Source organism: Melospiza georgiana, chromosome 5 (genome assembly GCF_028018845.1).
Source record: "Melospiza georgiana isolate bMelGeo1 chromosome 5, bMelGeo1.pri, whole genome shotgun sequence".
NCBI lineage: Eukaryota > Metazoa > Chordata > Aves > Passeriformes > Passerellidae > Melospiza > Melospiza georgiana.
The window spans coordinates 38029141-38044709 of NC_080434.1; the positions used below are offsets into that span (position 1 = coordinate 38029141).

General features: G+C 42.7%; 1 protein-coding gene across 1 annotated transcript; it reads right to left on the reverse strand.

Annotated features, from left to right (window-relative positions):
* Positions 1 to 3585: 3585 nt before the first annotated feature.
* Positions 3586 to 15177, reverse strand: PGRMC2 (progesterone receptor membrane component 2). Its single transcript, XM_058024087.1, has 3 exons — positions 14847 to 15177; positions 5547 to 5702; positions 3586 to 4809 (listed from the first exon to the last, which is right to left on the reverse strand). Exons 1-3 carry the CDS (start codon positions 15175 to 15177, stop codon positions 4712 to 4714), a joined length of 585 nt encoding a protein of 194 aa, XP_057880070.1. The 3' UTR covers positions 3586 to 4711.
* Between the last annotated feature and the right edge of the window lie 392 nt (positions 15178 to 15569).

Consider the following 15569-nt stretch of genomic DNA (forward strand, 5'->3'; position numbering starts at 1 on the left):
ACTGAGGTGTTGCCTCGTAAAGGCAGAAGTGCTTCTTGGAATGCAAGCCAGCTTTCTTCAAAAGAATCCAGAGAAGAATATTGACTTATTTTTGTCATATGATTGGGTATTTGTCAAAAATATGCTAGGTGAATGATTAACATGGGGCAGGGCAAGGAGAGTGAATATTTCACCTGCTGTCCTTTTAGTGAGCTGGACAAAACCACCACCTCATCCATCCACAGCTCCGGCTGCCTCTCAGGAATGCCCCTTTTACTTCCTACAGGCTTGAATCTTCCTTCTCATTCCTTGCAGACAGTGGAAACAACAATCCTTGCACTGCTGATGGTTTCACTGGCTGGTTCAGGAATTGATGGAGTTTGTGGATCCAACATCCTCTTAGGTCCATTTATTCCAACCTTAATTATGTCTGGACAGTGATTAGGACAGTGATCTGTAACTGAGCACTTTGCAAGTCTTGGACTTTGTCTAAAAATTCTCCCATGTGCTTGCTGAAGAATTTTCAGGTTTGTCTTTATTTCTTCTGTTAACAAATAACCATACAAACACTTCAAAGCGTTACCCTGCCTAAACCCAGATTTTTGTCATGCTCAAAAAACACTGGATTCTAAACAGCTTTTTAAAATGGAAGGTTCAAGCTGGCTCTTGTTGCTGTTGGAGAGCAGATCATGTTTTCCTACACTAAGCAGCAGCAGCCTGTCTGTGTTTTAGCAGGGATTGGGATTTCTGTGGCAGATAAAGCACTGGAATGGATGGAGAGGAGTTGGTATTCATGGCAGCCTCCATGCTGCAGCCTCTGCTTCAGGCACTGCTGAGGTGACAAGTGACACTCCCTGGGAGAGGAACACTGCAGAGTGGCCAAGGATCTGACAAATCCCACAGCTACACCAGGCTTGATCTGTCACCTCAGGAGTTTTCTTCTCTGCTGCCCTCAGCCTCTGTGCTTTTGGGATTTCAGGTAAACAACCCTTCACCTGGCACACAGGTTGTGTCAGAGCAAGCTTAAAGCCAAGCTGTGAGCAACTGTTAAGAAACATTCACCTTTAACCATCAATTAAAAGCCAGGAGAAGGATTTGCCTTCCATCTGTAAGCCAGCTTGCAAGGCCAGAGTTACATTATTGCTGATTTTTAGGGTGAAAGGAATAAATAGCCAAATCTTTTCTACTATTCCATACACAGGAATAGTACCTCTTCCAAGAGGAAATAAAACCTCATAAACTCTTGCTGTGTTGTCAAACAGAATTTTGTCAAAGAGACTCAAAACCTTTAAAAGGTTTAACTGCTCCCTGCCCTTTACAGCAAAAACAGTAAAATCAAACTGATTCTGCAGGAAGAAAAAAAAAAGTTAGAAAATAGCTCAGCACTGAGAAATTTAAAGTGCAACAGCATCCATAGGAGAGTGCCAAACTGATTTTATATGCTGTGTCCAACTCAGAATAATAGAAAATTTAAGCCTTAGTCAAGGAAAAGTAGATCTAGCTCAATAAAAAGATACAAACAAGTACAAGCATGTGAGATAATTCTGTAGTCCTTACTGGAAATTCAAAATGTTCAGATCAAGTAACAACATGGTATTTTTATTCTGCTTAAACCAAGGAGGTTTGAAAATACATCTACTGCCAAAATGAAGCATTTTTGGGAAGTGGTGTACAAAATGAGGTAGAAATGTCAAAACAAATGATGACTAAAACGAATTTAACATCAAATCTAGCCTAAGAAAACAAGTAATATATTAAACTGGAAATGTATTTTGTTTCTGAAGATGAGACATTTTTCCATCAAGACCCTCATGTTGCTTAAACATTTACCACAGCATCAACGTGCCTGTCATTTTACCCAACAGTGAATTCTGACCAAGAGTTGATACAATGTTCCAAGGTTGAACGCCTCCATCAAATTTTTATAATTGCACTGAAGTTTGGATGGATCTGATGTTATGCTAAATTATGTGTGTCAACTTTTTATAAATATGAAAGCTACAGTGTGCTTTAAAGCACTTTTTTTAGGTTGTCAGCTTTAGATCACTAGTATGTAGGATGGATGAGGTTAATTTAAATCCACTAAACATTAAGTCTGTGCAATGTTCTGCTGCCATGGGACAAGTTTTGTATCCTTCAGTTACCATTATGGTGCTTCAAAGCAAACCTCACCCTGTACTCATCCTGTTTTTCAGCTAATCCTCAAAGTTAAATTTTAAACATTGTCCTCCTAAAGCAATTTTAAAACTCCAGCAGCAGAACTACATGTAATTTCACTGGGATTAAGCTTCACTGAATTTCTAAAAGCAAGGGAAAGGAGAAGACTGCACTTGGGCTAGTAAGTCAGAGCAGATACAAAACTACTCTCCCTTCAAAAGTTACCTTTCTTGCAGCAGTAGGAAATTAGATATAAGCAGGAGGAGCAGCTAATGCTACAGCTGCACTGAGTGAAGAGCAGAGAAACTCAGAGCCAACAACCTGCAGCTATGGCTCAGTACAGCAGAAGCTGTAACACATACATGTATTTTCACGTGCAAGCCTGGGGACAAACACTTATCTGATTGTCCCAAGGGATGTTGGGCAAGCTGCCTTTTCTTGTTCCACAGCTAGACAAGCTGGGTGCCATGATGAGCTGCAACAGCTGTGCAATAGCTAAAAGTGAAAGGCATACTGTAAAACCTTTTACAGTGAGACTTGCCTAAAAGAAAAAAATTCCCTAGCCAAGCATCCAGATATAGAACTGGTGTTTAATTACTCCCAGCCCCTGTCCTATGGTTAAAGGGAGCTTTTATTTATCCTGTTGGTTCCCACTGCTCCATCTAAAGCACATATTTCCAGCAGCATGCCCAGCATTTCAGCAGAGTTAGATGATTAGCAGACACTCAATCCAAGCCTGGACACTGCTCAGCTTATAAGGATGTGACTCAAACAGAAGCCAGTGCTTGCTGCATTCACACCTCCAGGAGTGTCCAGCCTGCAAACACTTCTATGGAGAAACAGCTCCATTTCTGTTACTGCTTCCAGGCCAAAACAGTTCTATTTCAAGGCTGGAGATGCAAGAAACAAGAGTTCACCCTGCCTTCTAGGACATGTGAGTTACATACGATTCCACAGAGCAGTTTTTGTTTATTTGTTTCATTTACATCAATATGAATCTCTTTCAAATAGGAATAAAAAAGTAGCCATCCCTGGAATTTCACAGTTTACATTTCAACAGAATGTATATATATATATATATATAAATTGTTACTGTAGACTTAGCACAGGTGAAATCTGCAACCAGAGGTACAAACACAAGCCATGAGGCTGCTGCTCTTGTCCTGTTAATGCCATGGGACATATTCCTTACACTCTATGTTGCACTTAGTTACTACAATGCTTTATTTTTATCACTCTTTCCCCCACCACCATAAATTCACTGGCACAGGTTTAGTCTCTTAAATACAGCTTACCTGGGTAAGTCTTTGAGATTCCTCAACAGCTGGGACTTGAAAGGGAAAATAACTCCACCAGGACAAAGAGCAGTGGCTGCTTCATCTATCCAAGACTTGTCCCCCTTTTTATTGCACCACATTCCAGCTTCCACACAGAGTCTGACAGCACAGGTGGTATTGTACATGCTTTATTAAAATGGTACTCATATTTACAATATCTGCAGAACCAATCCCTCCCAAGTCTTGCATTCAGACAGACAGACACACACACAGACACACGCGCAACGCCTTCACTCTACGGGGGTGTGAAGGCTATGCTCCCAAAAGTTAGGCAGCTTCTGGAAGAGGAGGAAGGGAGACTTTTTTTTTTTTTGTGTGTTTGTAATTCCTTAAAAAGAAGCATGGGAGTATGCATTTGGCCATCACAATGCTAATTGAAGTATATGTAGTATTAACATATGGCAGTAACACTGAGTGCTCCTCTTTTACATTCTATACACAGAATGACATCAAGGTTTTCCAGTCAACACAACATTCCAATTCAGTCTCACTGCTGCTTGTAGTGACTATGAAACCGCAATTTGGGGGCTGTCCCTTAAAACAATTCAAGTCTATGGAAGCTAAATAAGGCACAATTAATATTTGATTTGATTTAGAGGATGGGAAAAAAGGGGAGAGGCAGGTTTCAGATAATAGTTGTTGTAGAAGAAACTTTTTTTTACCCAATCCTTTTGAGAAAAGGATGAATTTAATCCCCATCCTAATCTACGTGGACTTCTCTTAGAGAACTGAAGGATTCTGCTGGGCTTCTGACACCCACACACAAAACAAAACTGGAAATTCACATTTTAACACCAGCCTCAGTAGTCTCACCTACTGCTGCTGATGTGGATGAGCACATCTTTCTTTTAATGCTCAAGGAGAAGACACACACAAAACAAGATTCAAACCTTCCTCTGAGCTTGAAGACTCATCTTTTAGAGAGCTTGTAAGGTACACTAGTTGAAGGCTTCAGCTTACTGATAAAAAGGAATAGCATTTTTACCTTTAAATCCCTGGCCCCTCTTCACTAACGAAGCCTAACCAGACATTACAAATAAACTGCAACAAAAAATTTGGCAGCACAAAGAATGTCTAGTATTCAAATCTTCATTTGTGAGTATATTATTTTCCTTGTACAAAACCTGTTGAATGTTTTTTCGCAGCAGATGAACTGTACCCAAAGATGCAGGACATTCTGTGATGGGGAATAAGAGGTTGCAGTTCCGAAGGCCCCTGACTTTGGTTGTTTACAAAGTTCATTCCTGTTTAGTGTGATCCTTGGTATCTTCCTCATCTGTGTATTCTGATGGTTCTTCCCCTGGTTTTAGGAGTCTACCTACGTAGTCATATTTTTCTGAAAGAGATTTATGATTCCATTACAATTAAATACAGCTGCATTTGCTTGCTAGCCCATACTACTTCAAAATCAATTTTCTCCTACACACTACAGTTCTAAATCTCAATCACTGAAACTGATGGTAATTCAGCAGCAAGCTCAGCCTCCTAAAGCCATCTTTCTACGATTATTTTCTCTAACTGTGAGTACTTTTTTTCCCTTCTCTTCCAGCTGATCAGGCAAGATTTATCACCCAAGGGCTAAAAACCAATGCTCTCCAATCCTTCAGCCTGTTTTGATTCCAATTAGTGTGAAAAATTATTCCCCCTCCCTCCAGAGGCATAATTCCTTATTTGTTAGAAATTACTTCAAGACAAACTCATTCAACTCTTTATGTTAAAACAACTCTTAGTCCCAATGATAATTCCATGGCATCCAAAGCTAACAACCTTGAGCAGGAGTTCCACCAGCTAAGCAGATGAAATTTGGGAGTGAAATTCTGTGCCAAAGAGCTAACAGAACAGGTTTTTTTTGTATAAAAATAAAAGTTTATAAAAGCTGTAGTGATATACAGTGAAATCCTCTGTGGAAGAAAGCACAGCTAAGAGTTGAAATCAATGATCCTTGGGGGTCCCTTCCAACTCAGCATATTCTGTGACAATATTACTGTCAACACCTCTTTAAAAGCTTCCCCAAGCCCAAATCAATCATTTTTATTAAAAGCATTTCCTTAAGCTGATAATTTCAGAATTTACCTTTAAATTGCATTTCCCACTCTCTTACACTTTCCATCTGTACAGCATTTAAGTCCGATAGGTCATCATATTCATCTCTGAGTGCATCTTTATCTAGACAGAAAGTTGCTAGTCCCCTGGAGGCATCTCTGCCAGCAAATATTCCATATGGACCCTCTGAAAACAAAAAGACAAAATTGATACCTTCATGTCTTTGCTTATGGTGACCAAAGCTCAGTTCTTTATGTAGTCTGCCAAAGCCAAACATGAAATTTCTGCAGTGATGGGAACAGCAGCACTTTCAATGCCATGGCTGTTTGACATTCAACAGCACTGCAATTCAATCTTTAATATCACTAGGAGATAAAGTCTGCTGAGACAAGCAGAACCAGGAAAATAGCTTTGAAGGGATATCTGGAAAAATCCCTGTCAGTTGATGCAAGCCAGTTGATGCAAATTCCAAAGGGACCAGAGGCTGGAATTCAAAAGAAATACACTTCTATTAAGCAATACATTGAATATTTACAAGTCAGATATGAACAGAAGCAAACTGCATAGACATCTTAATTAGAAATCCATTATTATAAATAAATAGAACTTAAGAGGGCTAATTAATGATTTCACTTCACTTACAGAATCACAACAACTTTCTACATCTTTTGTGACATTTCTCACTTCTGAGGAAGTACTCACTTATTTTGGGCAGCAGATCCCCTATACCCTTAGGGTGTAAAGCTCTTGAAACCAGTACAAATTGTCAAATTAGGAATATAAAGCAACTGCTTCCTCTGTGCTTTCTGACCAATGCAAAGCAGCACAAATATCCCAATAAAATTCTGAGCAATGACTGTGAAATAAATATTATTACTGAGAGAAATGGATGGTTTGTAAACCAACAATTTGCAGGGTAGGATCAGTAACTGGCTTTCCCAAATTTTAAGTAACTCAACTTTAGGCATATTGTTATCTTAGATCTTCTTGACCTAAAACCAAATACCTTAAATTCAGATCAATAAAAAAAACAAAACCAATACAAAAAACCTCAAAAATCATAACAATACACTTTAACATTTTCTGCAGTAACTGCAGCAGCAGGCTTGCTACAGAGTGGTAAAAGGCCAGAACCCTTCTCTGGCTTACCTCTCAACAGTGGCCACCAGCCTGAAGAACAGGCAGCACCCAGGGGCAAGAATGAACACCAGCAAGTGGCGCCACACTGTCCTTCACCCCTGTACTGCCTGCTGGAGCACCTCAGAGCTCCTCTGCAGCAGGATGAGCCAGGGGGAATCATTCCAAAGGGCTGGTTCTGCCCAGGTGCTCCCACACCTATCTGCTCCTGCTGGGCCAGCTCCTGAAGCAGGGAAGCTCAGCACCATGTGGACCAGGAGAAATGATGTCCTCACCACAACTGCTGCTGTCTCTCCAGCCCACAGTGTTGGCACTGTGAGCTGCTCACAGTCAAACCTGAGAACAGAAGGTTGTCCTGGGTGCCAAAGACAATTCCCTCCTCTCTCTGCAAATAAACCAACTGGTTTCAAAGCACCATTCACCAGAAGGAGGAATTAGAGAATGAACTATCAGCTGCAAGTTCGCACTGTACCAGTCTGACCACAGTGATGAACAGCATCTCTGTGCTCATCCTTTCAGGTATTTAGCTCAAGAACAGCACCCATGAGATCCATCAGGGATCAGGACTACAGGTACAGTGCTTCAGGGACACAAAGCCAAGAGGGCTCCCTTTCCTATCTGCATCCTGAATTAGCTATTTATTTGAAAAGCAGGATTTAGAGACTGAAATCAATCCTATGGCAATGCACTCTGCATGCCTGGTCACTTCCAGAGGACAGGCTGAGAGGCACCAATGACCATCATCTGCAACACAGCACAGAGTTTCTGCAAACAAAAAGTTCTGCTTCAAGCAAAACCCAATGATTGCTCACTCAAGTGATCTGATTTTTGTATAAACAGCTCTTACAAACATCACAATTAGTAAATCCTTAAAAGCAATTAGAAATTGTTACATTCTGACCCCACTAACAGTATTCTGTCCCCATTTTTTCCTTTCTCTGAAGTGTTTCAAGCAAATGTCCATGAATCCTACTATTTGCACAAGGTGTTTTCCAAACTCTGGTTAATCAGAGAGTAGCACCCTGCTGCCCTTCCATTCTACCCTGCATTTAGTGGTTTATGGAGTTTCACAGAACCTGCTGAGATGCCACCTCTTGGTCCACCAGCTTGATTCCAATGACTTCTATTAAAAAGAGAATGATATTTATCTGTATCAAGCACTGAACATTCTTAAATCTCAATAACACACTTAATTGAAAGCATGAAAACTTTTAGAATACATCAGCTTGCATTAAAATCAATGGATGCAAAATTTCTGCAAGCATCTTGTAATCTCAGATGCCACACCAATGATTTTTTCTTTCCTAAAACTGAATTTGAACTTTAAGATTGCAGAATGATTTTTCCAGAAGTATTCAGAAGTCACAGAGGACTCATCAAGCCACATCCAAGCACTCAGTGGAATGCTAACTTGTAAAAACCAACCTTTGGACTCAGCAGACAGCATTTGAAATTCCAGCTCTGCAAATGGAATTTAGAAATGTGTTCTATTCTTTAATCCTATACTAAAAGGTAAATATTGAATTGTGATTATTAGTAAATGGTGCAAGCTTGGCTTCACCTTGCTTCCTAAAGCAGAAGTTCAGCAATCCCAGTATGAGCAAGATCTACTTCAAGATTTAAAGCTTCCATTCAGGTGCTTCTACACAGAGTTTAAGTACAAATATTAATATATTAATACAAAACATACAGCTCTGGGGTTATGCTCTGCTAGTCTATTACTCCCTTTTATATAAAGAACTGGTGCAACAGCCTGAAAAAGCCATTTTGCACATCAGATTTCACTGCACTTGGGGAAGTGTCCAGGAAGGTGCCAGCACACAAAATCCCAGGGAGAAACTATCTTTCAGGAACATGCTTGAGGTGGAGACATCAGTGCAACCCCAGACACCCTCCCACAGAGCTCTTTCATGGCCTGATGCAATTTACTCTGCAGGCCCTACCCACAGTCCTCCTTGCCTTGCCTTTCCTTTCCTTTCCTTTTGTCTGCCCACCTATTTAGCCTGGCTGCTGCTGTAAATAATTGATTGCAGCATGACATGACAGACAGGCTGAAGAGAGGCAGGAACAGTGGCTTGGAGCACAGGTATGGAAACCAAAGCAAGCTTCTGAGACATATCACTACATTTCAGTGGGGTTTTTTTTGCTGTATTCCCAAATTACCCATTTCACAGTCAAATATATCTTTAAAAAATTCTCCTCCCACTCCTATTTGGGATAGTACAACAACAAGAGTCAGGGAAGTGTCAAAACCAATTAAAACATGTCTGCTATAGGTTACTTGGGTATATGGAGGCACAAGTCTTCCACAAAGGAAAGCTGCTCCTTGAAGAATGCTTTTATTCCCATCATGGCTTTCACATTTCAAGAGCTCTGTTCCAGAGCCTGTGTTTATCTTAGCCCTGAGAGCAGTTATCAAGCCCACAGATTTGCCTGCCTATCTGCACATCTGTACCTCCACGTCCATACTCTGCATTTCCCCTGGATAAAGTCCTCATCTACCTTACAACTCCACCTTGGATAAAGTACACCCTTCTCTCAGCTACAACACATGCAAAACCTTGCTACCCACCACCTGCACAGCTTCACTTCCTTTCACAATCCAGTTAAGAATTTAGCAGCCTGGATGAATTTGACATCCTGCTCTGCCTGATATTTGTCTCTATTCACAATAAACCTTGAGATTTGGTAAAGTCAAAGTCTCTTCAGACCATAAAAATACAATCTTCAAAAAGATTTCTGCATCCCCTAGCATTGGTTTGATTCTCTAATGAAAATTTAATTTCTCTTTGCAGACAAGGAAAAGATCTGTTCAACTTAAAGCAACATATTAAAAATTTTGAACCACAAAGTTTTTATTTGGAAGTACTGCTTCTAGTCACTTCCTCCAAAACAGGGTGAACTGGATCTTGGAACAGCACCTATTTCAATTTTCAGCCAGTTTGGCCAATAGTTCCCCCAGCAAAAGCTATGCTGGATCCAACTTCAGAGCATATTCCTGGCTGCCAAGAGGCTCCCTGAGCATTTCAGTTTGGGAGCAGCTCTGTGGAACATCCCAGACTATTGCTCCAACAGCAGCAACGTTGCACACTGACCTTTGGATGGCTCCAAGGGGCAGCACAGGGAATACACCACAGACAGCCACATGTGGACTCTACAGCTAATGAAGTGAGAGCTGAGCTCAGAATTGTGCTCCTTTTCACAAGGCCCATGTGATCTCTCTAAAGAAGGCACACAGGTTAACAACAAAGTTCAGTGTTAAAGCAGCAGCTTTGGTTTCTTCATCTAGTCAAAAAGCACTTTGAAGCAATCACCAAATGTGCATCTGTGGGTCCATACAGCACTGGAAATAAACCCCAGATTTGTTTGAAGTTTAGATACTCATGGATAACACTCATTAATCTCAGACAAGAATAACGACTAATCTCCCTTTGAGTAAGGGCAAGGGGAGACAGGCTACAAAATTATTAACAACTCCATTATTCTATCACTTTGCTTACTTTCTCCACTCCACACTGAAGTGAAACATTCACTAGCTGTTTCAAATTTTGTATCTGAATCCTGACACGTGTTTGCTCAGTGTTGCATCTTTCATGAGAGAATGAAAAACTGCAAGTTACACTAAGCCATTTGGAGATGTAGCTTGAAAGCAGAAGGTTTCTAATAACATTTATCACTGGGAATTCAAGGTGACATAATTTTAACTTTACTGCTCCAGATTCACATGAAAGGGAAGATGTGGGTCAATTTTAACTTACAGCCTGCATGGAAAGGATGTGTCCTTAGGAGACCAATCCACATGCTCAAAGGGAACTCTACAGATGTGAAATGTAGATCTAAGATGGGAATTGCCCAGAACAGGGGTCTAAACCTGACTCCTCAGGCACCACAAGGCCAGACAGTCTCACTCTCTCTTTTGCTTACTTGCTTTTTAACTCTGTGAAAAAGAAAAAAAGTGCAAGAATCAATGACCCAATTTCAACTAAAGGGGCAGACAGCAAGCACTGGTAAGAGAGCCCACAGGAGCTTTTTGGAAGATAGCTGCTTTCTTAAGGATGACCTAGGTTCCACATCTTGGTTTAGTGAAAAATGCTCTGACCACCAGTTTATTTCCTAATAAGCAAAGCTGGCCAGGTTTTTTCATTCTGTGTACTGGACTTAACATCTACATGTGACAATTCATATTAACTAACAATTCCTGTGATGTCACTATCACATTTCATATTCTCTTGCTTGGAGCACACCTGCTTGATCAGGACCCTCAAATGTCAGGTGACTCAATGATCTCAGAGGTTTTTTCCAGCCTAATCAATTCTGTGACTGGAACATGACTGGTTTAAATAGGAACTAGGAATTTGTACACAGCTCTTATGAAACATGCAGTTGTTCAAGTTTTAGGGGATAGACTGAGGTTGTGAAAAAGGGAAAAAAAATTAAAAACCAAAAAGAGAGAGCTGACAGACACACAGGGCAGAAACAGAGGAGACAGAGTGCTGATCCTCCTGCACAAAACCACTTCACTGCTCTCCATGAGCATGGCCTGGAGGCTCAGAACAACCTCCACTCTGGCAGCAGAGGCACCACTCTCTTTAACCAGAATATGAAACAATCTCTCACAAATATGTGTGCATACACCTTTTAGTTTTACTGCTTCTGGCTGGAACTCCTCTTCTCTGTCCAGAAATGCTGAATCCCAGGGCAAGAGACACTTCCACTACATAGACAAAGTGGTGACAAACATGAGAACCACTGAGAAGACCTCTCACACTTTACAGAAAACATTTCTTTGCCCCAGTCTTATCCTCTGTACTTATCTGTAACCCCTCAGCCTGTTGTGTTCTCCAGATAAGGCCACCCTTAACAGTATTCTCCAAATACAACATCTGGAGAGTCCCTCCTGCAACATTTCACTCTAAGCATACCCTTGGAAAGGATGTATGGAAAAGCACTATTGCCATGTGCTCAACAGAGACACAGGGAAATTTATGGCACTCAATTCCAAAGAAAGTCTAACAGCATCAGATTATTTTTATACAAATTATCAGAAAGAATGATGGCTGTTTATTACAATGAAATAAAGGCAGATTTCTCTTCCTGGAAAATGAAATGTGATGGAATATTTTTTGTGGAAGGAACTACTACTATCTAATCTATTCTTCTTGGAAAATCAGAGATCTTCATGATATGGTGAAAGACAAGTGGGATGAGAGAGGAGTTGACAGTGACAACACACTGCAGTGAAGGAAAGTCAGGAAATTGATTTTTTTAAGATCATGAAACATTAAGAAACAGAAGTGACGTGAACAGTTGCATACTCAGGGTTGCACACGATCTTGCTTTGTCATGCTCAAAGATGTGTATTTTTCATAAATACACAAAGTATTTAATAAGCTAATCAAAACCTGTTTGTGGCATTACCTTGGCATGCAAATTTAACTGCTAAATATTAAGATTTGCTGACATAAAGTACACTAACTCTTAGAATGCTCTTCTACTGCAGATACACAACCAGAAACCTTGATGCAAGTACACAAAGTTCAATGTTACTACAAATGAAAAGTAAAAAACTGTCTCTCATTGTAAGATATAAAACCAACACAGCACACTCAGAAGGTATTAATGACTAGACCCTAAGTCATGAGATGTGATTACAGATGGGAAATCATCCCAACAGAGGTTCTCTAACAGTCTGCTTATGTGATATTTTTAATAGTGCACGACTAATTGTTGACTTTATCTCTTTTGGAGTTTGTGGGTGATAAAGGGAAAGGCAATGAATTAGATTTAATAATCAGTAACAGCATTCTATGTCACTTACTCATCTGGACACAAGCAGAGGTGGAATTGGATACACCTAAGTGAAGTCTTGAAACAAATGGTGTATTTGCAGGACAGGGCAGCATTTTGGAAAAGAACTTGGCAAATAAAATTTTAAAGTGGTTTTTGGAGGCACAGACTGTTATATGTACAGTGTAGCCTTTCTTTATTCTTAGCTAAAATACATTAAGAGATAACAGAGACTAACATGATACCAATGAGATAAACTGCAGAAGGCTTAAAGACAGCATGACAAAAACAAAAAAAAATAAAAACTGGGAAACATTTGGACTAAATGTTCAAAAAAATGAAGTTTTCAGTCATGGCTGTTTGAAAGGAGGGCTTCAATAGTCTATCATTATTTAAAAATACCTTTACTGTGTGTATGTAAAGGGCTCTTCAATGAAATGGACCAAAGTATAACAGGATTTGCTGGATGGAAACTTAAAGTCAGGAGAACTCTGAATAAAACCAAAAGTTTGGTGGCAGCTTTAATGGAATCTCAATAGTTGGACAAAAATCTGGACTAGGTGACAGTTTTGTGCATTTTAAACTTTCTGCTGTAAGTAGAAGAAAAAGGAACACCTTGGCATCCAAACTACACTGGAGGAGGAAAAGCTGACATTACTATGAAGAGATGAGCAGTGACCTGCCACCTGAGGCAGCCACTTTATGTGACATTAACCCAGCCCTCAGCTCTGCTCCCCACTGCCCTCCAAGCTGAGGCACTCTCTGCACATCAGCACCTCACAATCTGCTAAAGGCTCACAGCCACAGCCTGAAACATCAGCACATGCACCATCCCAAGTGACAGATCTGAAAACCATGTCACTCCTGTTAGAAAAAGGCAATCTTTCACTACAGGGACAAAAAAATAAAAAAAGCCTTTGTCCCTCTTGATGAAAAGCTAGAAGCACTGCTTCTAAGGAAAACCAGCTGCTCCCAGTTATCAGCTAGCAGAGTGATGTCCTAGAACATGAAGTTTTAGCTTCCTCACAATGAGAGGCCTCCAAAGGTTGACAGTGTGAACCACTGATGGTATCTGGAGAGGAGAGCCCAACATTTAACTCTGATACACCAAAGGGAGGAAGCCAATGTTTACATCAGGGCTCAGTATTATTTCACAGAGCACTCTGGCAGCTCACTGGTGTTTGAAGTTTCATGCTGCATGTGTATTATTGTATATGTGTAAATGTGTGTTACCTGCACTTCATGTCAGCACACAGGTCTCAGTTTAAAAACCCCTAAATAAGAGAGACAAAAGAACTAGCCTGATTAAGTGGCAGGCAAGCTGCAGCTCACCAGGCTGCATTTTCTCAGCTTTACTGGTTAATAAACAACATAAAGCACGGCAAGGTACTTGGGATTCCACTGTGAACTTTTACAGTACCCAGCCAAAAAAGCATTTCAGCTCAATTACAGCAGGTTCACTTTCTGCAGCTGGTATCACCAACTTGGAGCATGAAGTAGTTACAAAATTCTAGCCCAGTTCAACCACAGAACTGCTTGTCCCTTCCCTGCCAAGAACCAAAGGCCTGTAACATGCCAGCTTTGTATTTTTCTTTTTGGAACCTCAATTATTAAATAGTAATAAATGATTACTTAACTTGAACTATTTCCTGGGGGAGTGGGAAATATCCTCTCTCCCCTCCACCCCTCTCCCAAGGAAGATTGCCACGGTTATTATGAAAACTCCTGCACAGTTTGATTAGAGCAAGTTTTCCAAACCACCATTGTTTAAAGAAGAAAATTATCAGCACTCATAAGCCTCATTTCCTTTGGCATCAGTCGTGAGCACAGTGCTCAGCAGCAAGTTTACCCACCTCATCATTAAGAATGCTGCTTATCACGACAAAGTGTGCTGCAGTTTCACAGAGTACAAGGTGAATACAAAACCAGAACATTTCTCTGAAGCCTGCTTTTGTGAACCTTCGAAATACACATTTCGTCTCCGAAGAGGAGTGCTGGCTGGCTGGCTGTTTACGAGACTGGCTTCATTTCTGCACTCTTCCCAACAGCAGCAGCACCACACTAGTGCCAGAGCTCTCCTTGCCTATCTTTATCCCGACTAAAAGTCCCACTCAATATGGCATTTACACCTAAACAAATAACCAGCCGGTTGCCTTCCTCTCCTGAGCCGCAAGCGCTAGAACGAAGAAAGCACTGCTCAGCTGCACTTGGGAAACCTACTAGAGGAGACAGAAAGGGGGGGAAAAAAAGAAAAAAAAATAGAATTAACCACGGCACATCCAAATGGAGGCATCTGGGCAAACGACGGCTGCCTGAGGAGAACCCATTCCCGCTGAGCATCATCCCCGGTGGAACAGCGCCGGTGGGTCCCCGGCCGGGGCTCCCCCCATCCCCCCGCCGTCTCACCGGGCCCGTAGAACTTGCTGCCTTTGGTCACGTCGAAGACTTTGCCGTTAACAGCCAGGAGGATGCGGGGATTGCGAGCGCCGTCGAACTCGCGCAGCTGCTCCAGGGAGAAATCCCGGCGCTTCATGCGCGGCAGCGCGGCGGCCTCGCCCTGCCGGGCCGCGCCCCCCGGCCCGCTCCGCGCTCCCCAGCGCAGGTACAGCCGGTAGGCGGCCAGCAGCGCCAGGGCCAGCAGCCCCACGCCGAGCAGCAGCATCTCGCCGCCCGCCAGGGCCGCGCCGCCCGCCGGGCCCTCCTCAGTCCTGAGCCGCCCCTGCCCATCGTCCGCCATCGCTGCCCGGACAGCGCGCGCCCGCCCGCCCGGGACACGCCCGGCCGCGGCCGCGCCCCCTGCGCGCCGCCCCTCCCGCTTCCCATTGGCCGCCGCCCCGAGCCGGCCCCGCCCCCGCCCGCCTCGCGCCCCCCGCCGGCGAATCGGGACGCGGGCACGCCCCGCGCCCGGCCCAACGGCGCGCGCGCGCCGCTCGCGCGAGAGGCGCCGCGGCCACCCCTAGCGCGCATGCGCCCCCCCCAACTTCTCCCCCCCCCCCCCCGTTGCCATTCGCCTCCCCCCCCCCCCCCCCCCCCCCCATCGCCCCCGCGCGTCCAGATGGCGTTGGCGGGAGCGGCGCGCGCGGGGTTGGGGGGGGGGGTCGCTCGCGCCGTCGCCTCACGGCTGAGGGC

Bases quoted from the DNA above. Each gene is read 5' to 3' on its own strand.
- PGRMC2 (XM_058024087.1), bottom strand. From the start codon at position 15,177: ATGGCGGACGATGGGCAGGGGCGGCTCAGGACTGAGGAGGGCCCGGCG. The intron at 5,703-14,846 runs GTGAGACGGCGG...TTTTGTTTTCAG, and splicing joins CAGCAAGTTCTACGGGCCCG to AGGGTCCATATGGAATATTT. The intron at 4,810-5,546 runs GTAAATTCTGAA...AATCTCTTTCAG, and splicing joins GTGGGAAATGCAATTTAAAG to AAAAATATGACTACGTAGGT.